At 31.4% G+C, this 26,226-nt stretch overlaps 3 protein-coding genes across 5 annotated transcripts; 2 read left to right on the forward strand and 1 right to left on the reverse strand.

Moving 5' to 3' along the window:
* LOC143065431 (GPI-specific phospholipase A2-like PGAP3) lies at positions 1-24,258 on the reverse strand. Of its 3 annotated transcripts, none has more exons than XM_076238993.1 (8): positions 24,126-24,258; positions 22,606-23,016; positions 7,749-7,898; positions 7,012-7,074; positions 4,693-4,754; positions 3,771-3,907; positions 2,460-2,664; positions 1-2,209 (listed from the first exon to the last, which is right to left on the reverse strand). In XM_076238993.1, the coding sequence occupies exons 2-8, from the start codon at positions 22,927-22,929 to the stop codon at positions 2,140-2,142; spliced, it is 1,011 nt and encodes a 336-aa protein (XP_076095108.1). In that variant the 5' UTR covers positions 22,930-23,016; positions 24,126-24,258; the 3' UTR covers positions 1-2,139. The 3 variants fall into 3 exon arrangements, with proteins under 3 accessions (XP_076095108.1, XP_076095109.1, XP_076095110.1); XM_076238994.1 differs by having other exon boundaries at positions 24,078-24,231; XM_076238995.1 differs by lacking the exon at positions 24,126-24,258 and adding an exon at positions 23,941-24,016.
* On the forward strand, positions 8,336-16,051 carry LOC143065432 (uncharacterized). Its single transcript, XM_076238997.1, has 5 exons — positions 8,336-9,689; positions 11,361-11,438; positions 12,034-12,108; positions 12,900-12,968; positions 15,694-16,051. The coding sequence occupies exons 1-4, from the start codon at positions 9,275-9,277 to the stop codon at positions 12,944-12,946; spliced, it is 615 nt and encodes a 204-aa protein (XP_076095112.1). The 5' UTR covers positions 8,336-9,274; the 3' UTR covers positions 12,947-12,968; positions 15,694-16,051.
* On the forward strand, positions 16,904-20,813 carry LOC143065429 (uncharacterized). Its single transcript, XM_076238992.1, has 2 exons — positions 16,904-17,352; positions 19,312-20,813. Exons 1-2 carry the CDS (start codon positions 17,146-17,148, stop codon positions 20,116-20,118), a joined length of 1,014 nt encoding a protein of 337 aa, XP_076095107.1. The 5' UTR covers positions 16,904-17,145; the 3' UTR covers positions 20,119-20,813.
* Positions 24,259-26,226: the final 1,968 nt, after the last annotated feature.

Below are 26,226 nucleotides of genomic sequence, written 5' to 3' on the forward strand. Positions count from 1 at the left end.
ACAAGATAACATAAATAAATCTAATAATATTTCTATCATCTTTACACAATTCATGCTTCTTCAACAAATATATTATAACAATCAATAACTTGTAACAAATTATAACAAGAGTGCACACGCTGAAATGTCTCGCCTTCTATACTAATCATTGATATTATGTTGATAGTCCTAAGTATAAAGCTAAGCTTTATTACAACTGTCACATAAACTTAACATTAATCAAGATAACTAAACAGAGACCAATGAACCTTGAAAATGAGGTCAAGGTCAGATGAACCATGCCAGGCAGACATGTACAGCTAACAATGCTTCTATACAACATATATAGTTGACACATTACTTATAGTTTAAGAAAAATAGACCAAAACACAAAAACTTAACACTGTGCAATGAACCGTGAAAATGAGGTCATGGTCAAATAAAACCTGCGCGACTGAAATAAAGATCATAAAATATTTCCATACACCAAATATAGTTGACCTATGGCATATAGTATTAGATAAAAAATCCAAAACTCAAAAACTTAACTTTGACCACTGAACCATGAAAATGAGGTCAAGGTCACATGAAATCTGCCCGCTAGACATGTACACTTTACAATCATTCCATACAACAAATATAGTAGACCTATTGCATATACTGTGGATTCATTATTATTCGTTGGATACCAATTTTCGTGGATTTCGTGGGCACAGTCAAGCCACGAAATTAAATATTCAACGAATGATACTTTTTCTATAGGTTTGTATGCAGACTTCAGCAAAACCACGAAATTAAATATCCATGAATATGCAAGTTTTTCTTAATCCACGAAAATTGGTACCCATGAAAATAAATGAATCCACAGTAGTATGAGAAAAACAGACCAAAACACAAAAAATTAACTATAACCACTGAACCATGAAAATGAGGTCAAGGTCAGATGACACCTGCCAGTTGGACATGTACACCTTACAGTCCTTCCATACACCGAATATACTAGCCCTTTTGCTTATAGTATCCAAGATATGGACTTGACAACCAAAACTTAACCTTGTTCACTGATCCATGAAATGAGGTCGAGGTCAAGTGAAAACTGTCTGACAGACACGAGGACCTTGCAAGGTACGCACATATCAAATATAGTTATCCTATTACTTATAATAAGAGAGAATTCAACATTACAAAAAATTTGAACTTTTTTTTCAAGTGGTCTCTGAACCATGAAAATGAGGTCAAGGACATTGTACATGTGACTGACGGAAACTTTGTAACATGAAGCATCTATATACAAAGTATGATGCATCCAGGTCTTCCACCTTCTAAAATATAAACCTTTTAAGAAGTGAGCTAACGCCGCCGCCGTAGCCGCCGGATCACTATCCCTATGTCGAGCTTTCTGCAACAAAAGTTGCAGGCTCGACAATAAAATCATTGTATTCATTAAGTAATTGGTCCATTTTGTTTTAAACATCAGAATATGTGACCGAGTATTATGTTTATTTTTTTTCCCTCTTTAATACATTATATTCAGAGTAAAACATTTGAATTCAAAGAAGCGTTATTGCCTCTAATTAAATCAATCCTTAACTAAATTACTTCAATAAGTACTGTCCTGATAGAAAATCCTAAATTATCCACAGAAATGAAGTATAATGGCTTGTACCTTTCCTACGATGAAATGTATGAATAATTATATATCCTCACAATAAACTGTCTGCATACTTTTATATGTATAAATAAAAAGAGGAGTGGAATATATGTCAATTAGACAGCAACCCATTGACACAAAAATCCAAAACATCTAGAACTCAACATTGACAAGAAGATGTGGGAACTATCCACCACAGACCATATTGTACAGATGTTTTGGATTTATGTGTCATTTGGTTGCTGTCTCATTACTTATTATACTCAACATTGACAAGAACACATAGTGCTGGGTGCCTAATCTCCCCCAGAGACCATATAAGATAGACATTGGCACAGTACAATTGATTATCAAACATACCAGACACATATAAAAATCACTTACAAAATACATTGTACACACTTAAAGATCAGTTATACAATACACATTCCTGATTACATATTCAACACATGTTTAATGAACACAAATAAAACACACATTCAAAGATGTTCAATCTATGACTCAGAGTATCAAACTATTTTCTTGTCTTTGTTATCTTCTAATTTTAATTCCAAATTTAAGCCATCTTCTATAACAAAACTGAAAAGAAAGAAAATATTTCGTTAATAATTACAAATACTTGTTAACAGAGATTTGAATGAATTCTGTAATTGTACTTTTGTTGTTCATTTGTAAACACTTTTTCACCAATGTGCAGAGTAAATGTAAATAATATAACCTTTTTACTCAAACTTGCTCAAAAACCATATAGCATCAAACATCAAAAGATTTTTTTGGTTAAATTGCATGGTGTAACACTATTTTTGTGATGCTTCTGAAAAATACTCACCTGTACCAGAGGTAACATACAGGTATAGTGCCTGCATGCCACATTGAATGAGCATCAAAAATCCACAATAATGGAGGAAAATCCAGCAGCTCTAATAAAATAAGGAATGTCAGACCAAACATAGCTAGCATACATTTTTGTACATAACGTTTTTTGATTCCTTCTCTGTAAGCATAAAACATCCATCCAATAAAGTTTAGTGCACCTGTATTCAAAGAGAAATATTGAATTAAATGAAGAAAATAAATGTAAATTCTCTGTTCAATCTTTTTAAGTGAGATTTTTGCAGACAAATACCACTTACTGATGGACATCAACAAGTTCCACTTCAGCAATGTGTCAGGGACTTATGTGTTTTAATCTTCTGTGTAATGTGATGTAAGCTGTTTTATTTTTCAACGTCTCTGTGTTCCTCATCATAATTTCATTTCAAACTTTAGCTCTAACAATCAGTCTAGTTTTAGAATTAGAGAAATTTCAAATACCAATGATTTATGAATTAATGAAGTCTAAGAGTTACACAAGAGATGTTAATCACTGTTGTTATATCATTAGACACTAGAACAAATCCATGAAATCACGGACATTTAGAGCTTGGTTGAAAGTATTAAACTGCTGTAGGATGAATTTTTGTAGGGTTTTTCAGGAGCTTTGACCCCCACCCCCCTTTTTTCGAAAAAAAAATGTTTTGCTTAAATAGGGAATCAATGATGCATGACTGGAGTGGGACCCCTCTAAGGCAGTCAGTCACCCTTATGAAAATTTCTGGATCTGTCACTGTTATGTCTGGAGAATTTCCAAAAAGGTATTAAAAGTCATTGGTACTTGGAGACAGGACAATATTTCTAAGCCTCTCTCTTTTTTCCACAGTCAGTTATTTTGTTTTGTTTTCTGTTGAATTCCATTATTTTCGCGTGTCTGTATACTTTGAACATAGGTATATTATAACTAAAGTGTATTTGCTATAAACTATCAATTCCAAGTTTTTTCTCCATGGAGATCACTATTATAATAGTGATCTCCATGGAGAAAAAACTTGGAATCTAATAGTGATCTCCATGGAGAAAAAACTTGGAATCGATAGTTTATAGCAAATACACTTTAGTTATAATATACCTATGTTCATAGCATAAATTCGAGGCTATCTTTGATTACATTAAAGCTTTAATATTGGCCTCAACAGAGAAGTGTAGAACAATTTTCCATAAAGACTATGCAGATTGCACCCTCATAACTGATAAGTTATACAAAGGACAAGAAATTTGGAAGTGGCACAACATAATAAAAATATTCAAACTGATTTATACTTACCAAAAATGATATTTACTTGCATGTTATAACCATAATCAAAATGTACAAAGGCAAGGTAGTAAATATGGTAAGTGTATAAGGCAATAACTAATGCTGCAAAAATGAGAGGACGGCGCACAGGACTGGTTCCATATAATCTGAAATATATCAAAATAAAACTCAAGTAGGCAGGCGCACTTGACTTATAATATATATATTAACTGACAAAAGATCAATCCTCTGATATAAAAAATACAATATCCAAACCTTTGTTGGATGAGTGGATATCTTTCGAACTGAATCAGACAATAAATGTCAAGAAATTCAGTTTAATAATCATTTTTTTCAAATATCCTGAAATGAAAGCTACATTTCAAGTTTCACTTCAGTCAATTGAACTTTTTTTTGAATGTAAGAAAAAAACTTCATTCATAATAGAGCCACAGAGTCCCTTATCAAAGTTACCAAAATGTTTAAAATATTAAAATAGGCAAAAGGGGAATAACTCTGAATAAAATTCAATTGACAGACATCATTCCATCTATAAGAATCTGACATCTTCAAAAAAATAGGAAGAATTATACAGATCTGGATTATAAAATGGTCAGACTAAGCTCAGAGTCAGAATAATGTGTTCAGGTACGTCATATTTCTACTTTTTTTGTGAACTTGCAGGTTAAAAAATCAGAATAAAATTTAAAACTTGATATGACATAACCCTAAAAAAAATCATAAATCTGAAAATACTAATCAAACTTTGACCTGAGATGAATGCAGCCTTATTGTTATTAAATCATAGATGCTATAGTATAATTTCATTATTTATCACCATAAAAAATTAAGTATTTCTTGTGAGATTATATAAAAGGTTGTTTCATGTAGTTATCTTTCTTTATAATTTTCTGCAGATAATGGATGTTATTTTAATGCTAACAGTACTCACCTACATAATACAGCATAACAGTTACTTAGTACCACAGAAAACGCACAGAAATAATCCATTTTCTAAAATAAATAAAAAAGAATTCATTTTATATTAATCTTCACCTCATATGCAATAATACATAATTTAACCTAGTTACTTACTAACTTACATAAAGTCACATCCATAACAATATCCCAAGTGCAGAAAAAAGGAAATTATACTAGCAGTACGTGAAAGTCCTCAAAAAGAGAATTAAAAAAAATTGTGAATGGAAATGGGGAATGTGTCAAAGAGACAACAACCCAATCGAAGAGCAGACAACAGCCAAAGGCCACAAATGGGTCTATAAAAAATACCAGTGTTCTTAGATATTATCCATTTAGATATATCTTTACAGATACATGCTTATAATAAAAAGTATGTTAAATTATCGGATTTGTCTTTGGAGGCAATCAATATAAAAGGAACTAAATTGATTTTGTTTAGAGATAAGATATAAAAATGTGGTCTTCTTCTTCTTCTGATATACAGTTACAGCTTCATTGATTGAAGATTACAAACTGTTGCATGTGCGGAGTATATGATTAAAAATATGAACAAAAATCTATCTTTAAATTTGTATAATACTTGGTGATATTAACATGAAAGAAAACAACAAGTGATTTTAAAAAAATATGTACATTGTTATTTATAGAATTAAATTATGTTGTGGAGAACAGTTGTTGTCAACTGATCTCTATAGGTTTCAATGGTTTGACATGCTACCACAACTTGTGGTAACAAGTTCCATTGGATGATTGTTTGCAGAAAGAATGACCATTTGTAGCTGTCTTTAGAGGTGGATATTTGCCTAAATGTTTGGGTATGTAATTTTCTTGTTCTAGTATCTGATGGTATGAGGACTAGTGATGGGATTGCAATGAGTCCATGGATGACCTTGTAGAACATGATAAGTCTGGTTTTGAGGCGGCGCTCAGTGAGTGAGGGCCATTGTAGTTCATTTAACATGGATGTAACACTACTGGTGTTGTGGTAATTGTTACATACATATCGGGCCGCACGCCTCTGTACCATTTCAAGCTTATTTTTATATTCTGCTGTGTGTGGATCCCACAAACTACAGGCATATTCAAGTTTTGGTCTCACTATTGATTGGTAAGCACGGGATTTGATACTGGTGTTAGAAATTTTTAAGTTTCGCCTCAGAAAGCCAAGAGATTTATTTGCATTTGATATGATGTTGTCGTAGTGATTGTTCCATTTTAAGTTAGACTGTAGGGTTACGCCGAGATATTTTGCAGATGTTACTGGTTCTAAAATATGGTTATGTAGGATGTAATCGTGTTTAAATGGTTTCTTTTTTTGTGTGATGATTAAGATTGTGCATTTTCCTGGATGGAAGGCCATGAGCCAATCAGCCTCCCATTTAGCTGCTGCATTAAGATATTTTTGTAAATTTGTGCAGTCTTGTTGACATGTAATTTCTCGGTATATAATACTATCATCAGCGAAGCATCAGCGAAGAGTCGTAATTTGCTGTGTTCGAGGTATTCTGGAAAATCGTTAATGTAAATTAAAAAGAGTATAGGCCAAGAACGGTTCCTTGGGGGACCCCTGATGTTACTGGTGCTGTATTTGATGTTATTCCGTCTATTACCACTGTTTGCGTACGGTCTGATAAGAAAGCCTGAATCCATTTTAGAGTGTTCCCTTGAATGCCATAGTATTTTAGTTTGTAGAGTAGACGTTTGTTGGGAACCTTATCGAAGGCCTTGGCAAAATCCATAATAATGAGGTTTGTTTGTATATTTTTGCTGTTGTTGTTATGAAGTTCTTGTATAAATTGAATTAGTTGTGATTCACATGATCTCGATTTTCGGAAACCATGTTGGAGGTCGTAGAGTATGTTATTTGCCTCTAAATAGTTCATAATGTTACTTGTCACAATATGTTCCATCAATTTACAACAAATACAAGTGAGTGAAATTGGTCTATAATTTTCAGCCTTGTATCGTTCGCCCTTTTTAAATGCTGGTGCAACAATTGCATGTTTCCAGTCTTTTGGTGTTATTCCCGATTCCAGAGATTTGGTAAATATGGTGGTAAGGATAGGTGCTATTTGTGCTTTTAGTTCTTTTAATACACGTCCGCTGATGTTATCTGGACCACTTGCTTTGTGTGGATTTAGTTTATGTAACAATTTTTCGACACCTGGTGTAGTGATGTTTATTTCTGGCATTTTTGTGTATGGGCTTGGACCCTTATCAGGAATATTAGATGGTGGTTCATTAGTAAATACTGACTGAAATTGTTGGTTAAGAATGGTAAAGCTCATACCTCTGTAAAATCTGTATCTTTTGTATGAAAAACTGTAGACCAAAACCAAGCATTTAATGCTACCTGAAATAGACCAAAAAAACTGTTAATCGAAACCAAGCATTAAATTCTTCCTGAAAAAGACTTTAATCTTATTTATAGTAATCAGCTTAATCATTGATAATGTTAATTCTTATGATCATGATGATAACCCCTTAAATTAATATAAAAATTATTGTTCTCTAAATAAAATTATGTAAGAGCTTTTCCATTTAAATGGACCAAATGTTGAAAGGAAAGAACTTCAATTGCCTTTATAAACAATTACATGTATATGAATAACCCTGTCACATTCTGTATGTTCCAGTTCCAAGTCAGGAGTCCATATTTTCATTGGTTATTGGTAGTTGCTATTAATATTTGTTTATACAATGGCATAAAGTTGCAGCATAGCTACATCCTTTGGTTTCTTGTGAATAAATTCTTTTAAATACAAATTATGAGCTCTTATCCATATGGCCATATGGCTAATAAGACAATTTAACTTAACACACACAAATAATAAAACTACAATTATTACTGATTGTTATTTTACTTACTAAGGCATATAGATGCCAGATATAGTATATAGGTTGATTGTTATTTTATTTACTAAGGCATATAGATGCCAGATATAATATAAAGGATGATTGTTATTTTACTTACTAAGGCATATAGATGCCAGATATAATATAAAGGATGATTGTTATTTTACTTACTAAGGCATATAGATGCCAGATATAATATAAAGGAACTTGTGGAGATACTTGTTTTCTGTAGGATAGGATTCTCAGGTGGGCTAGTCCATTCAGTACAGAGAACAACACCGATGCTGGCTCCTGTATCCCAAACAGTCGGACAAATGGCCACTAAAACAGAATTAGAACAAAAATTATAGCAGTTCATGCATTAGTGTCTATATACCAGACAGTATAAAGAACAGATCATACAAAACTGTGTAGGTTGACCAACAGGCATCAGATATAATAACTCACAATAATATAGGGTTTAATAACCATCATGTACCCTTTTCCCTTCACATTATGTTTTATTTCTTAAAATACTGATCTACTAAAACATATAAGACCCATTGGTGGCTTTTGGCTGTATTTGCTCTTTGGTCGGGTTGTTGTCTCTTTGACACATTCCCCATTTCCATTTTCAATCTTTATGACCATTCTGATAATCATTTTGTTAATTGCTAGTCAATATACAGGAAAATTTTTCCTTCCAGTAAATAGTTCATACATGGTGTTTTTTAAAACTATTAACTTGTAAATAGTCTTTTTCAGACCATTTAAGTGTTTGTCTCAGTCTAAACCATGCAAAATATGAAATATGGTCCAGAAGCAGTATCAGAGAAATTTCATGTTTGATATGTTCCAATAATCTACACATCAAGAGGATATAAAAAAAACAATTTTTTTTTCATTTGTGTTCGTTCTATTTTTAGAAACAACTAATTTGCATAAAATGCACCTCGAGTCAATAAAAGATATCAATTCACCATAAATACATGCCTCTGTATGATAATCTTTTTACACTGAATACAGTGTTTAAACTTAAATAACGAAATATATCATTATAAAGGGGTTTATAATGAATGTTATTGATGCAACAGAAGTCCCCTCATGAAAAGTATTTTTTCCACACTATATATATAATTCCCGTGAAAATCCAGTGTTATTGAAAAGACAAAATTTGCCATTTTTCAATAAAGAGTACTGTGAAGCGAGGATATTTTTTTGGTTGAAATTTTATCACATCTTTGACAGTTCGCCCACTGAAATATAATATAAAAAAATTACCGTTGGCAAATACTTTTTTCATATCAAATGATTCATTTAAAAAAGTGTGATTTTTCAAAAATTCAAATTTTCATGGATATCAAAATTTTTCATAATTACTCTTGTTAGTTTTATTTTTTACTTTCTTTTGCTTTAGTTGTTATTTTTAAATATCATTTACTCAAGAAACAAAATTATTTTATAGTAGGAAACCTTAATTTGCTATTTGTTAAGCATTTTTACCGTTTTTTTGGATGGAGTTATCTGCCCTTTTCCTTTAAATCTCCTGTGTGGAGGTCCATAAATTTAGGAGGGAATTACAGTCTGCCAGAAGACATCTATGGTTACATGGTAAACATCTCATTTTTTCAAATTTAACCTGGTAAATCACTGTTTAATGCCAAATTATTCATGACTGTCACAATGCAAAGAAGATTTAAAACTGATTTTTAAGAATTATGACAGCAATCCAAGCAAGAGTGTGTGATTTTCACAAATTTTCAACTGTAACATGCAACAATTTGGACCCTTATGTACATATTTTTGAGTGTCAAAGAAGTACAGAAAGACATTTGATTGGACTTAAGTCCTCTGAAACAATTCCAGGGAAACCGTTTGAGAAGCTTGAATGTCCCGAATCTTTGTTGATTTTGTTCCGAAGTGGTATTTTTACACTTGACAAATTATCTTTGAACCTCAACATCTGTGAATCACATCGGGCAGAACTAGGTTTAAACTGGAGAAGAGGAAAAGTGCAATGTACATATCCAGATCACAATGATGGTAGTAAAGCCAAAGCAGACCGTGGTGCCAACCCAACTGTCTGTAAAGAGTTGTGGTTGAAGACCAGACAGATATTGCCAATTGGATCAGGTATGACTCTAGATTTCAACCATATAAACTACTAATGTAAATTGAAGAATTCTAATCAATCTTTGTAGCCTTACCCTCAAATATGTCAATAAGATCTCTGTTTAATTTTTGTAGCATAGAAAAGGCTACATTTTTTTTTTATTAATGTGTAAATAAAACACTATTTCAATCCTGCCTCCCCCTTTTTTTATTCATGGAACAAACACTGCAGTCTTCCTGTTTGTCAAAAAGAGTGTAAAAAGATTACATGATTATAGAAAGCTACATTGTTTGGTTATTTAATTTAGAATTTGCCATCAATGTCAAATCACCAAATGCAATTTCAACCACAGATGTACATTTTGTACATTAGAGAAATGTACATTAATATTGTACCAACATACATGTACATGAATATTGTACATGTATTTGTTAACCAGAATGTGTGTCCTGACTAAGTGACTCCATAAGACGTACCCCAATGTGCTATTAAATTTTAATGTTCTGTGAACCATGTCAGAAGTACACGATTTATGTAGGGTCAAATTTATCAGAATAAAAAATGTAAATTGTGTACTACATTTCATTTGTGGAACACTGTGTATTTAGCTTTAAATGGTCCTGCATTTTGTATATGTACAAATGTACCCCAGAAGCAAAGAAACATTGAAAGCAAAAGCTACCTATTATAATCACTGTACAGAATAAAACAACTTCATAATTAGGTCCCTATTATTATTTGCAGTACAGTTTACATAAATTTCTATGTGTAAAATATATCTATTTCTAAATTCAATGCTCTTCAAGTTTGAATGTGATACCCCTATGTTGGAACTACAAAAAACTCAAATAAATAGTTAAAAGATTAACATGATAAATGTGTTCTTATCATTCAAGTTTGAACTCATCACATGCTTTGTTGATCAGGTACATGTAGCAAACTACATACATGTATATCTGATTCTGACATTTTGAAGAGAGAGAAAGCCAATTAAGAATCATAATCATCTCTTTAATAGTTATAGGCTTACTATAGTATTAGGAATGAATATCACCAAATTTAACTTGTCAGCAAATGTAGATACTATACCAAAAACCCACCTCTTTGTAGGTACATTGTACCTACATGTACAACAATTATGTATCAAATGATATTTATATACATACTAAACTTCAAACTACATTGTATCATCTATGTAAAACAATATTATATGTACATGTACTAAAGGAAAAATGTTAAGTTAAAGACCCAATAACATGAATAAGGGAAGGTCTGACACAAAAGCCAATCATAATAATGCCCCTCTTACATTGTAACACAGAGTCACAGACAGACACATTTTTATTAAAATATTAAAAAAAAAATGAATGGTTTTTATTTACATATATATCTGTCTGACTACAGCTATAAAGACTAGTACTTTTTCCAGACTATTTGGAAATAGAAATATATCTTTAAAATTGATATTGATATTCATGCATGTATATGTACATATGTATGTTTAAGGTAGACTCAATAAGTATATATTGTTCTTGCTTATTCTATCTTTTATGTATTCCAAAAAAATTACAGGAAACTGTTTTGTGTAAGTTGTGGGGGAGAAGGTCAGTTGAATCATGGGGACATTTTTTGTACATCATGTACATGTACATGTGTTCTTGTTCATTTATGGTTTCATTTAATCTTTGCAGAAATTTGTAAACAGTGTTCAACAAAACACAAGAAGACTGTGTCTAGCCATTTAGAAGTCAATTTCAAGGATGAATTAGGTAAAACTTATTTCGTCAGTTAATTAGTTATATCTACCCAAAAGACCAGAGCTTTAAATGCAGTAAAAATACACCAAAAAAATTAAGATTGATTTTGTAAAATTATAAATTCATTGAAAAGGGAGATTCATGTGAACTGCAGTTTTTAGATTTCTATTACAAACAATGAACCATTTTTACTTGTATCAATTTGGGAAATTGATCCTTGGTTTTAAGAAAATTTTGACATTTTGTTGAATATGATTGATGTACTTGTATATATACAATTTGTAAGAATAACTTATTGAACTGTATATGACCATTACACTGATTACAGAACTACTAGATACAGGTTTATATATAAAAAAGATGTGGTATGAGTGCCAATGAAACAACTCTTCACAAGAGACCAAATGACACAAATTAACAACTGTAGGTCACTGTGGGGCCTTCAACAATGAGCAAAGCCCATACAGCTTAGTGAGCTATAAAAGGCCCTTAAATGACAATTCTAACGAGTTTACTAAATAGTTAGATTTCTATTTAGGTTTTAAAATTACTGGTAGGAAGACTATCTTATCTATTGCTCCATTAAATCTAGTTTTCTTTGTTTCAGTTCATTTGCAGAAGATCCTGCAGATATTGAATGGTGATGATGGACAGTTTTATGAGCTGAATAGAGAAGACTTAGGTAAAAACATTCTGTCCTATGTTTGTGGGTAAAAAAAAATTTGTTTACTATTTTACCAAAAGAATCAATATTGTACAATGGCACTAAGTCAATACAAAATTAGCAAAATTTGAGGCATCACACAAACTGTATAGTTTTTATCACTTTTAAACATGTTTTAAAAATATTGGTTATACAGATGCCTTATGTTATCCATTTGTAATATGTTTATTGTCCTTTCTTCATGGTTCAGCAATGCAATTACTGAATCAAAACCTATAGTTTTCTTAGGATTGTCATAGACAGGACATTTTATGGTTAACTATGTTTGTTTTTCTATCTCTCAACACTTTGTATGATAAATAAAACTTGATTAAAACCAATTATGATGTAATTTTACCATAAAATTGGATTTGAAAGAAGACATTTTTTTTTATAATTTTCTATTTATCTATTCCAATTCTAGTTATGAGACTTTCATTGTCAGATTTAAGTCCCAAATTTCACATGTTGTATAATATCCTGAATTATAAAAACAAATTTCTGTTGTTTATCCTTGCCAGAGAATAAGAATAAGAGCTTTGACTATGATATACATTGTAAATAAGAGGCATTATTAAATGTCATGCTCATGCAACCTGTATGTACATGTATCATGTGTACACTATGCTGAGATCAAGTTACTACAAACACTATATAATACAAACTTTTGTATAATGGAATTAAATAAATTTGGATACATATTTATTATATATTTGCACAAGAATTGGGATTTAAGTGTTAATCTTTTATTTCTCGATCCTTTTTTTTAGGGAAAGACAGTTGTTCAGATGATGTAATGGATACAGAAAGCAGTTAACCATTTTCATGTTACACTGGAGGTAATAAGTAAATAGAATAAGTAATATAACCTCCATAAATAAACATGATAAATGCAGGCAGTAAATAGTATCAATGACATTTCTAAATGTACTATTTCATCTCATTAGTGTAAATCAAAAAGAATATGTCCATAGTACATGGATGCCTGATTCCCACTATCATTATCTATATTCAATGGATCATAAAATTGGGTTAAAAATCTAATTTTTCAATTTAACTAGAAAGAGCATATCATAGGGCACATGTGTACTAAGTTTCAAGTTGATTGGTCTTCAACTTTATCAAAAACTATCTTGACCAAAAAATTTAACCTGAAACTCATTTGTGTCCAATGACCCTACCCTTGAACCAAGATGTCTACCATGGCTGCAAATAGTATATTGGGTAAGAAAATTTGGCAGCTTTTGGTTATTATCTTGAATTATATATAGAGGTAAACTGTAAACAGCAATAATGTACAGCTAAATAAGATCTAAAAATAAGTCACCATGAACAAAATGGTCATTCAGACTTATTAAGGAGTTATTACCCTTTATAGTCAATTTGTCATACTGAAAAACAAAATGCCACAATCATCTGTTTCAGACATCTTTTATTCGACAAGATCAAGAAATCCTTTTATTTTTCAATCTGAAGTTAGTACAAATGCCAAGGTTGACAACACTAGTTTTCATACATAACACATAAAAAAAAAGACTTATGACTAAGATCTGAGAGTATGTTTGTCTTTTAAGGCCCTTACCATAACAGAGGGGGCATAATATTTAACCCTTGTCTGTATGTCTCAAAATTGCCTTTTGTTCTGTATCATTTGTTTGACTCAATCAAATGGTATGAAATTTATACACAATGTTCATTACCACAAAACAAAAATCAAGTTCAAGGTTGAACTTTTAATACCGATGTAGAGTATGCTTTTTCATACGACCGCAAAATTTGAAAAAAATTTCGTCGTATATTGCTATCACGTTGGCGTCGTCGTCGTCGTAGTCCGAATACTTTTAGTTTTCGCACTCTAACTTAAGTAAAATTGAATAGAAATATATGAAATTTTAACACAAGGTTTATGACCACAAAAGGAAGGCTGGGATTGATTTTGGGAGTTTTGATCCCCACATTTTAGGAATTAGGGGCCAAAAAGGGCCCAAATAAGCATGTCTTGTTTTTCGCACTATAACTTTAGTTTAAGTAAATAGAAATCTATGAAATTTTGACACAAGGTTAATAACCTCAAAAGGAAGGTTGGGATTGATTTTGGGAGTTTTGGTCCTAACAGTTGAGGAATTAGGGGCCAAAAAGGGGTTCAAATAAGCATTTTTCTTGGTTTTCGCACCATAACTTTAGTAAAAGTAAATAGAAATTTATGAAATTTAGACACAAGGTTTATGACCTCAAAAGAAAGGTTGGTATTGATTCTGGGAGGTTTGGTCCCAACAACAGTTTTGGAATAAGGGGCCCAAAGGGTCCAAAATTAAACTTTGTTTGATTTCATAAATAATTGTATAATTGGGGTTCTTTGATATGCCAAGTCTAACTGTGTACTTAGATTCTTAATTTTTGGTCCCGTTTTCAAATTGGTCTACATTAAGGTCCAAAAGGTCCAAAATTAAACTTAGCTTAATTTTGACAAAAATTAAAAATTTGGGGTTCTTTGATATGCTGAATCTAAAACTGTACTTAGATTTTTTATTATTGGCCCAGTTTTGAAGTTGGTCCAATGCTAAATACCACTAAACACAGAATAGTTTTGAATGTTGTTGGCGTCACTTTTACTGTTCTGAGTTACATGAGTTATGCCCCTTTACAAGTGGAAAAGTTGCAAAAATTATTTTTAAAATTAAACTTTGTTGAAGTTGAATTTTTAGGTTCTTTGATATGCTAATTCCAACCAGGTATTTTTTATGAACCTTACTTTCATATTGGTTCAAATAAAGGTTCAAAATGTTCAAAATTCAACAAAAGTGAATTCTTTGGTTTGTTAAATATGCTGAATCGAAAAAATACTGCTAATATGAGATGGTAAAGTAATGATTTTTGCGGGCTTAAATTTACATTGATTTTTCCACTGGTTTTCCCTTTATGATAAATATTTTACTTTCAATGACAGTGAGGAATAAAATATCGGTATTAAGGGCAAACTCGTAAAAACTGTATGAATTAAAGCCCAATGAAGTTTTTCCATTTTAATGGGACAATTTATACAGCCATTCTTTTGGATTGGAACCCTAGGTGAAGGCAAATATTTGCCGTTCCAGTAAATAAACGCACTATTATATTGATGTGAAAGAACAGAGCAAAAAGAACTAGTCCCAAGTCAGGAGCCTGTAATTCAGTGGTTGTCGTTTGTTTATGTGTTACATATTTGTTTTTCGTTCATTTTTTACATAAATGAAGCCGTTGATTTTCTCGTTTGAATTGTTTTACATTGTCTTATTGGGGCCTTTTATAGCTGACTATGCGGTATGGGCTTTGCTCAATGTTGAAGGCCGTACAGTGACCTATAGTTGTTAATGTTTGTGTCATTTTGGTCTTTTGTAGATAGTTGTCTTATTGGCAATCATACCATATCTTCTTTTATATAGTGATATGGTTAAAATATTTATGATAACATACTAACTTTTTTAAATAGATAGGTTTGAATAAATTTAAATGATAATTTTACCTAAATGTCAAAGACCTGATGTAAGAAATGAATAAGGTCTTCACTGAAATTTTATGTTATAGGTACTTCACAAGAAACATGCAGCCAGGATTGGTTAGAGGCACAGAGAACACCCAGGGAAAAACTTAATAAGGCAATGGAGATATTAAGCAGTACATTTCAACCATTACAAAGTCAACTTCAAAAGCCTTGGAACTCGATAAGTAATAGTATGCGGTCCTATTACTCAAAGAAAACCTTTGAATGTGTAGAAATTGTGTTGAGCATCATAGCTCCTAATCAAGAGTGTTTTCTTCTTGAAAGTATGTACAAGAAGTTCTCCAAGACTCAAGAAATGTGTGAAATTGATCAAACCACAAAAACAATTATCAATGCATACAACAATGTTACAGACAGTAGAACTCAAACTCAAATCTTGTCTTTAATTGTTAATAGCTTCACCAAGGCTGAGCTACAGAAACTGATTCCTGGTATATCTCTATTTAAGATAGATAGTGCACGTAAACATGCACTTGTTACGGGTCCTGGACATATTATTAATAAGCCAAAAGTTTATAGAATGAAGCTGACAAAGCCAAAACTCACTCACTTCATTGAATTTATAATGAATCCATTGTATTCAAGTGTTGTTGGATTTGGCCAAACCGTTCTGAAGTTGTCATCAAATGAAAAAATACCTATTCCGAAAGTTATCAGGAACTTGATACATGCAAGAATCATTTCAATATACCAAAGTTTCTGCAAAGAATATGATTTTGAAACCTTTAGCAGAGCATCTTTATACAGGATTCTTAAAGTATGTCATGCTTCGAAACAAAGAGCATTGCAAGGTTTGGACAATATAACAGCAGCTGGTATGAACTCCATTGACATGCTATCAAAACTTGTTCAAAAACTGGAAACTTTTGGAATGAGCCAACCAGAATCTAAGTCTTTGACTGACATTATACAGTTGATTAACCAGTTCCTAAAGTATGAGTATAAAAGTCATTTGAACAGACTTGATGGCTGTACAGATCATTGCACAACAATGTTTTTCTGACACTGTACACAGACAAATACCCCCAAAATGGGTCTTAAATGCAGTTTAATCTTATCAAAATAGATGTAAGGTGTGTTTATTATTAATGTTCTGAATCACAAATCTGACAAGCTTTCATTTAAACCATTACAACTGAAATTTCCATTAGAAATAAAAAAGTTAGCATGGGTGTACTGAAAATTCGACATTTTTTGAAAACGACCCATATATATATATATATATGAAAATAAGGAGATGTGATCATCATGATCATGGTGATATGATTGCCAATGAGACAAACTATCCATTAAAGTTCAAATGCAGAAAATGTAAGGTAAGCAGTTACGAGGCAACTGTACAGTCTTCAACAATGAGAAAAATGTATATCTTATGGTTGGCGATAAGAGGCCCTGACATGATGATATTTGAGAATTTTCTTTAAAAATACAACACTAAGAGAAAAATTGAAACTTGTGTTTGTGTAAAGATACTGATGTCTTTTAATTTAGACATGTTGGATAATATATTTGATGTTTATGATCATGTATCTGTATTTTTGATAGGTATTAGCATGCTGAATAACTTTACATTTGGAGGTGAAGCCATCACAGCAAGAAAAGCATATGAAGTTGGTGAAGGGTTGATGATTAAGACAAGTACAGATCCACATCTATCAATGGAATGTGTTTACAAAATGAAGGTAACTTTTGCGCTTGTCATGCTTGTGAACAGCTATCTAAAAGTTAAAAAAAATGTCTGGGCTTGTATCATATAAACTAACAATCATTTTCACAAAATTGTCTAGATTCAGGCCAAGAAAAAAAATTTTTGTTTCTGGTAACGTGACTGACCCAGTTTTCTAGCCCCGACCATAATTTTTTTATTGGATCTTCAAAAAAAAAATGGATATCAACCGACCCTGTTTTTTGACACAGGCTTCTGTCATGTCTGTTAATCGACATAATAATTTATCTAACTTGCTTCCACTGGCACAGAAAACCAGTAAAACATTTTATCAATGTCATAAGGCCACGGTTTTTTAATTTGATGGTTTACGGATTTTCCCCATGAAAAAGTCGGGTCGGTCGGTCGGGAAAAAAAAAAGAAAAAAAATCATCTTTGAAGACAGAAAAATATGCAAAATCAATATATATTTCACCTTTCTAACAATATGTTTGTTATGCTATTTTATCATCATTTCTAAAATTTTAGTCCGATGAAATATTATTGCTCAAATGTTATAAACATCGCATGACATTGTCTAATAAATTACAGTAAAAAAAGGGGGGTGCACGGACAAAGACGAAATTAAATCGTCATATCAGAAACAAGAAAAATAAATTCGCGTAGCTCTTTATCAATTCCAGAAAACTTGGTGAATAATGATCTTCAAGCACGAAAACTGATGAAGATAAAAATGTAAAAACGTCGTACGAAAATAAGTTTCAACACACGTGTTAAAAACCTAATAGACTCGTCCACTGGAAAACGAGATTATCGGGTTAATCTGTTGTCTCGCATTCCCGTTTTTTATCCAAATGGATGATAATTTTTTTATTATCTATGAAACAAGAAAATTCCAAATGATTTGTTAATATTCAGTACTTCAACTTGATGCCTTTACCCTGTCCACATTTGGACAAGTCTATTTCTATGAGATGATGATCTTACGGACTGATGACAAATAAGGGAAACGAACTTATTGTGTAATTGGTTTTAAAAACAAGTTTCGTTCCGCAATATTATTTGCGCAAACGACATTTCAAGGTCAGTTATAATTGATTTGTCTATTTTTAGAAACGTAAACTGGAAGTTTTATTTTTTCACAACAGAAATGTTATCAATTTTGTTAGTGATTAATGCATTTCATTTCATAAAAAAAAATTATTTAAATATTTTTCAGGGATAATGCATTTGTTAGGGTCGGCGGGAATAAAAAAGCATGAAAAGTCAATTTTATTTTTATTCTGGAAAACGGAAAAATCGGGTCGGCGGATCCGTAAACCAACAAATTAAAAAATCCTGGCCTAAGGTATTCCAAATAGGTGAAAATCCACGAAATTTGCACAGCAGGTGCTTCAAAAACATTGCAAATGGACGACTTCCGGTATTGAAACTTATTACGGATTCAGACTTGGGAAAACCATGACAATTTTCCAAATTTCGTTGACAATGTAAAAAAAAAATCAAAAAAATCTTACCTTCCAACCCTATTTTTCAAAGTGATGTTACTGGAAACACAGATTAATTTTTTTTAGGCCTCATGCATGCAATATTTGTAGTTTTGAAAAATGATAATTTTAAAAATAGCATTAGAAAAAGTAATGATAAATATTTATTTGTATATTGAAAATATGAACAATTTAATCAAATATTTAACAATGAGTTATACATGTGTTCTAGCTGACTATAATACATTTAGGATTATTAAAAAATGACAACTTCACCATGAAGTTTTGAGACAAATAATTTACATTAAATTGAATTCACATGGGTTAATGTGTATTTCATCTCAATAGGTAATTTCTGAAATTTTTGGTTGTTGTCGAACAGTTTTATTTAATATTCAAAATTCATTGCAGGAGTTTTCTATCTATGTTGTGTTATAATCGGTCTTTGTTTAATACAAATAGTAAGAATTCTATTTATTTCTTTTCAGGTGGTTCAGCCATTCCCTGGGCCTAATGAGCAGCCAGCAAAAGGAACTGTAACGATTCCAATAACAAGAAATGATACTGATGGAATTGATAATACTTGTAATAATGAAGAACAAAGACCTATAGAACCAGTTGCTGATGTAAATAGTAATGAGAGTGAATATAACATGCCATATTTTTGTTGTCCTGATGATTCATGTGACAAAGTATTTGCCAAATCCTGCAATCTTGAAATGCATTTAACTATTGGCAACCACAACTACAGAACGAACCCAGTTTCATGTCTTGACACTGCTGTTCAAATATATGCTGGTCAGTGTGAGTCAGTTTTATCATATAATGAAACACTTGTCCATTGTACAAGTGAAGATCAGCACAACATTAATATGGGCGAGATAAACGAGAAAGGAGGCTGGGCATTAAAAGGAAAAAGGCTAACAGCAAGATTCTCAGAAAATGTTAAAAAATATTTGCAAAATATCTGTATTTCGTGTGAAAAAAATGGTACTCGACCAAATTACTATCAATTATCGGAAGAACTTCGTAAAGTAACTGATGAAAATGGGCAAAAGATGTTTGTGAAAAAAGAGTGGTTAACTCCATCGCAAATAAGGGGATATGTTGCTCAATTCATTTCAAAATCAAGAGCAAACATAACTGCATCAAAGGTCCCAAGAGTTGAACTGTGTGAGGTTTCTGTTGATGAGGATGAAAAACTTTCAGCTATTGTTAACATGTTAGATGTAAATGAGTTAAATTCAGATGTTTCGTCTATTGTCACTGACGTTTTTTCTTCTGTAGGCATATAAGATTTTGTATTTCTTAAACTGTTATTTAGGTAATAGTTGTATTGATTTATTTCTTGAAATTTGAAAATTTTGTTCAAGACTAGGGATGTCAACTTGGTTATAAAAAACAGAATGTTTCATAACCAATATTACTAATATTTAGAAAAAGTAATGAATAGAGAAGATTGCAGAAATGTCTACATTTTGTTGATATTATTTATTACCTATTAAACATGTTAAAGTAATTTACCACTTCTAAGTTCTATGACTTTGTGGTTTTAAAATTCATATTTGCTAGTCAATATATATATATATACAGTATGAGCTGTCCTAAAAATATTTTCATAGCAAAGAGGATGAGCAAATAATGCATTTGTGAACATTCTATTTAAGATTTGTAGATGAACATTTCATATCCTTGTGTGTATATGCAACAATATATGTATAGAATGTTCATCATTGTTCATTGAGATATCTTGTTAATCTAATGGCATTTCAGCCTAAAAAATTCCACCCTATTGTTACCTTTGGTTTTTTTTCTCCAAATTATGTGTCTTGAAGGTGGTGGCATATGCTGAATCCAGACTTGCATTATTTTTCTGTTTTGGCCAGTGCTATATAATGATCCAAATCAATAATTTGATCGTGGTGTGAACAAATTTATCAGTAAAAATTTTCTCAGAAACTAGGAGGCAAGGCAAGCTTTAGTGTGCAAGCTTTTTTCAGATTAACAAATGTACCTACTGAATACTAAGGAATATAAACAACACATTTCTTCAATGAAAGACTCTTAGTTTCCAAATAGCTAATGTAAACCATTTTACAAATGTATGGAATGTGTATCGTTCATGTTTTCTTATCTGATCCAGATTGTGTAACATTGCATATTCCATATTCCTTATTGCCTTTAATAAATGTGTTTTCTTTTATACTGTGTCATTTGTCATTTTGTTGCAACATAGTTTGCACATCTACTGTGTGGGTATATGCTGACACCTCTCTGCTTGTTTCCCAATAAAGTTTTTTTCTCATTTTGTTTATGCATGTGTGTACTGAAATTTTGTAAGGTTCAACATTTGAATTTTTACAAAAGGTTTTGGCCTGTGAAATAAATGGCAGGTATATATGGATAGGAAGATGTGGTATGAGTGCCAATGAGACAACTCTCAATCCAAATAAAAAAAAAAGTTATAAAAGTAAATGTATTGTCAGCAGGAATGAACAGATAATCCAGTTTTTACCAGCTTATGGTGACTAAGGTATCTGAATCTAAATGACTTGTCTCAATGCAAGCTAAAAATTCATGTATAATAAAAGAGTGTTGACATTTTGACATTTTTCTCTTTGAAAATTCAATGAAATTAATATATTTTAGCTTTTTATGTAGATTATATAGAGAAAAACATATATTTTGGACAATAAAACTATATAAGCAGATAAATATCTAGTATAGAATGGTGTTTCATAAATAATTCCAGAATATAAAAGGTTTAAAGACCTTATTTTCTTGAAAAATTCAGAAAATAAAAGTTTGTCCAATAAATTCAATATTTTATTATCTCCCCTTTAATTGATTTTTTTTTCTTAAAAACTAAATACATGTACAAAATTCATTAAAAAATATTAAGCTAATAGCTGTTTAATGTTTCTAACAATTTCGTGATCTTACTTGAAAATTTTCTGTTATCAAGTGAAAAATATGCAAAAATTACCAAAATCCATAACTATGACTGAAAGAGGAATAAAATTCAAGCAGACAAATTCATTTGCCGACGACAATTTTTTTATATTTTGTAAATAATGCTATAGCAATAGTAAAGAGACCAAAATAAAATGAAATAATTATCCTCGCTTTTCCTGGGAAGACTTTGAAAACCTGAATTTTTGCAAAATTTTCAAAAATTTGAAATTTGACCTTTTGGTGACCTTGCTGCACTTAAAAGGAAATTTGAGAGGTCAACAAAAGTATAATCATTAGTTTCATATTGGTTCATATTTATGATAAAGCCATACTAAAATGCCTACAAAATATTCATTGAATGTATTTTTAAGGTCCATTTTATCAAAAATTGCATGTTTTTAACCTTTAATCTTGATAGAAATTCTATTTTTAGAAACAGCCCGTTATAAGGTATATCCTTGAAAATTTTTGGAAATTTTTTTTTTCCTAAAATTATTATATGATAAGACCTTCCTTGCAACAGAATATTAAGATGATCTTGTAACCTTGCTTCTGGATCACTTTGCATGGATTTATGTGAGACAGGCACTTTAAATGTGTGAAAAAAGTATATCAAATTGTCTACAATTTATAAAATACAAATATCTTAATTTATATCTGCATTACTAAAAACAAACGTGTTAGCCAACGTTTGGGCTGATGCTTGTAAAAGGTTATGCATTTGTCGTATGTAGCTCCATAAAGGTCTTCCTTTAAACCCCCTCTGTATTTTTCAGTTAAACTAATGAACATTTCGTAGATTGTTTTGAACTGATTATGATACTTACTTTCCCATGAAATTGTGGAACACTCAGTCCATCTTTGTGAAAGGCATCTACAGTTTTCCACATACACTGGTATTTACATTCATCTTTACACGACCACTGTAATACTGTTAGGTACCAGGGCTGAGCAGACAAGAACTTTGATTGGCTGGTACAGTTTTTATTGCCACAGTTACTAACACATTTCATGAATATGTATGATCTGTCGCCATAGGAACCTACAGTTACTTTGACACACAAAAGAATTAGAAAACACAATAAAAGTTGTGATGCACTAATGTAACTTATTGATGAACAGATTTTGTGTGTTAGTCTTTGAATTCCCATATTGTCTTTTAACTGTAATCATTTACACAGAGTTTGCTGTTCTTTCTTTCATTTCTTATTCCTTTTGGTAAATTGAACTTCTTAAATCTGTAAAATAAGTTTAAATATTAAATGTTTCTGATATTGTTACAAGTTGAATATCATTTAAAACAGGCTATTGATTACAAAAACAAAACAATTATTATTCATTTATTAATAGCAAGTAAGAGCACATCATCAAAGAATAAATTACCTTTCAAAACAATTTTACTTTTCATGTGCTTGGTGAACTTTGGCAACTGTGTAGATGATATTTACTCTTAACACTGTTTTTTTTATAGAGATGATGTAATGTGTATTTCAAATACTAAATGTCAGTCAAATAAATATAATAACAATGTCAGTCACACCAATATCAGAATTACAATGTCAGTCAAATCAATATCAGAATTACAGTGTCAGTCAAATCAATATCAGAATTACAGTGTCAGTCAAATCTATATAAAATAACAATGTCAGTCAAATCTATATAAAATAACAATGTCAGTCAAATCAAAATAACAATGTCAGTCAAATCAAAATAACAATGTCAGTAAAATCATTTACTTGGCCACTCGATCATAATATTTTCCCTTCTCTCTGATACTTTTTTTGCAAATAACCTTAAAATTATGCTTTTTAAATATAAAAACTGTACTGGTATTTGGAAACTATATATAGATTATCCACATTGATAACAAAACTGTAATCATATGGTGAATTAGAAATACAGACATACCAGATAATGAAGTTTAATCAGTAACTTGCCATTTGTTAAAATATATGTATTGGAATTATGAATTGGGACAGATAATAATAGATTTAAGATAAAGTATAAATATATAAATACATGATATTTACATTTTGATAAACAGATGAAATTATTTGGCTTGATCTGTTGGTGGTAAAATTGTTTGTTTTATTTATTCACTATTGTTTTTAGGCATGAGAGTTAGAGCTACACATATTAGCATAAATTCTTCTTGTACACACCCATTTATTGCTTAAAAAGACTGCAGTCTGTATGTTTATAGTACATTTATTTAAGCTCCATTGATCGAACCTTTAGCAACCAACCAGTAGACTGTAGGCAGTACTGGATTGTGTATAGTATTGGTCTATATCTTTACCTTACTCGTTCGTTGAATTTATTTATATAACAATACATGACAACTTACTGTTAAGCGTGTCAGCTGTCATGTCGAAAAAATACAACCATTTTCTTGTTTAAGAATTAAGTAAATTGCCGGCTTTCCTCTATTTTTACTGAGTTATCTACAAATAGCGACTGGTTCTTTTTGTAAGTTATTTGTCCTTTGCTCATCGTTAAAACATGGGCTTCAATTATCAGTTCAAAGGGACTTAAAACTATACATTGCTGAGGCACTAAGAGGTTTCTCGTCATGAAACTATCACAGCTACCGGTATTTAAAAAAAAATGTTTATAGTAAATGTTTTTTTTTTAGTTAGAATATTATTTTGACTAAGACTTGATAGATTAACAGTGCATTTTGTTTATGAAATGATATTTTAAATAAACCAAATCTAAATATTGAACATTGAGTTTAGCATTGGATTTGTATAGTGAGATCTTACTTTACAAATCCTTGCTCGAGTATTGAAAAAGCCAAGGATTGTTATAGTAAGCAGGGGCGGATCCAGCCATTTTAAAAGGGTGGGTTCTCAACCCAGGACAAAAAAAAAGAGGGGCCGGGTCCAACTATATGTCCTCAAAGGCGGATTTAGGGGGGGGGGGGCAGGGGCCCGCCCCTCCTTTTTAAATTTTTTTTTTGTTGCTTATATAGGGAATCACTGAAGCGTGACGAAATCGGGCCCCCTCTTAGACAGCCAGTGGGCCCCCACTTATTGAAATTTCTGGATCCGCCACTGGTCCTCATTCAAATGCATTGCCGGATCGTCCAAAAAAGGGGCCGGTTTCCAACCCCCGAAACCCTACCCCTGGATCCACCACTGGTGAGATCTCACAATACAATTCCTTGGACAAGCTAAAAGTTGTTAGTGATAAATTGGCCGTTTCAGAATCTAAAGCATCATGGGTAATTTCATTGTTCGTACCCCAAAGTAAAAATAACGTCACGTCATTGGTTAAATTTCCATTGTTTATAACGTTTTAAACCAATCAAAACGCTTTGGTGTACGCTTTTGAAAATATTACCCAGGATGCATTAGATTCTGAAACGGCGAATTGTAAATAAGCAAAATGTATTCGGAATTAAAACAGATCAACGATTTATTTGGAAACGGTTTGATCCGACTGCGTCTCGGTTATCTCTGCACCGTTCTTTTTTGTATATAACTTCATATAAACTTGTTTTCAATGAAATAGGCCACGTATGCACCTGTTATAAATCAGCTTTATTTAGATTGAAGACTGGAAAACTTAAAGAAAAGGGGGAAAAAGAGAGCAAATCAATTAATTTCTTAAAACCATTAGCTCCAGGTTATATATTTCAAACAAAATAAAGAAATACTTAAGACTGCAAAAAAATATTTTAGATATGATTCTCATATTTTTGCAATATCATAGTTTACTAATGTTGCACAGTATGAGGGTAGTTGTAATGAATCATGCATTCAGAGATTAATGAAACTCACAAAAAGAGCAGCAAGAATAATTTTAGATGCCCCTTTCTTTACACCACCGAGACAACTTTTAGACAGATTAAAATTGGTTAAGTTTCGGAGACAGAATGTCATATGACCATGGAAGTCTAATATTGACCCTGTCAATATAATACTTCCATGATATGACAAACAAATTTTAGAATGTAGAATTTTACACGTTAAATTAATGAAGGAATATTTTGTCTACTGAAAAATAATTTGGTTGTACGACCAAACATAAACACCGGAATGGAAAATAGTTCTGCAATTTTACAGAACCGGTTATCAATGAAGATAATAAACAGTTACTCATCATATTATACTATCTCCGTCAAGACACATGGATACTTCTTACTACACACAATTTGCATGACTGATAATCTTCTGTATATGTCCTTTGATAGATTGGCTATTTAGACCTTGGGAATGACATCTATCTATTTGTATTAAACAACCTGAACATTGATACTTTGATACTGAGACTTAATATCAGTATATATATGTATAATATGTGTGAGTATATGAAGCCCCAAGTTAGATATATACATGTCATAAGCAAAAGATTCATTCGGTATATATGGTATATTACTGACAGGATTAAAATGCACTAGAAAAATGACAGGACAATAATAATAGACAGAACTTATCTGTTTC

This window comes from Mytilus galloprovincialis, chromosome 2 (assembly GCF_965363235.1).
Source record: "Mytilus galloprovincialis chromosome 2, xbMytGall1.hap1.1, whole genome shotgun sequence".
Taxonomy (NCBI): Eukaryota; Metazoa; Mollusca; class Bivalvia; order Mytilida; family Mytilidae; genus Mytilus; species Mytilus galloprovincialis.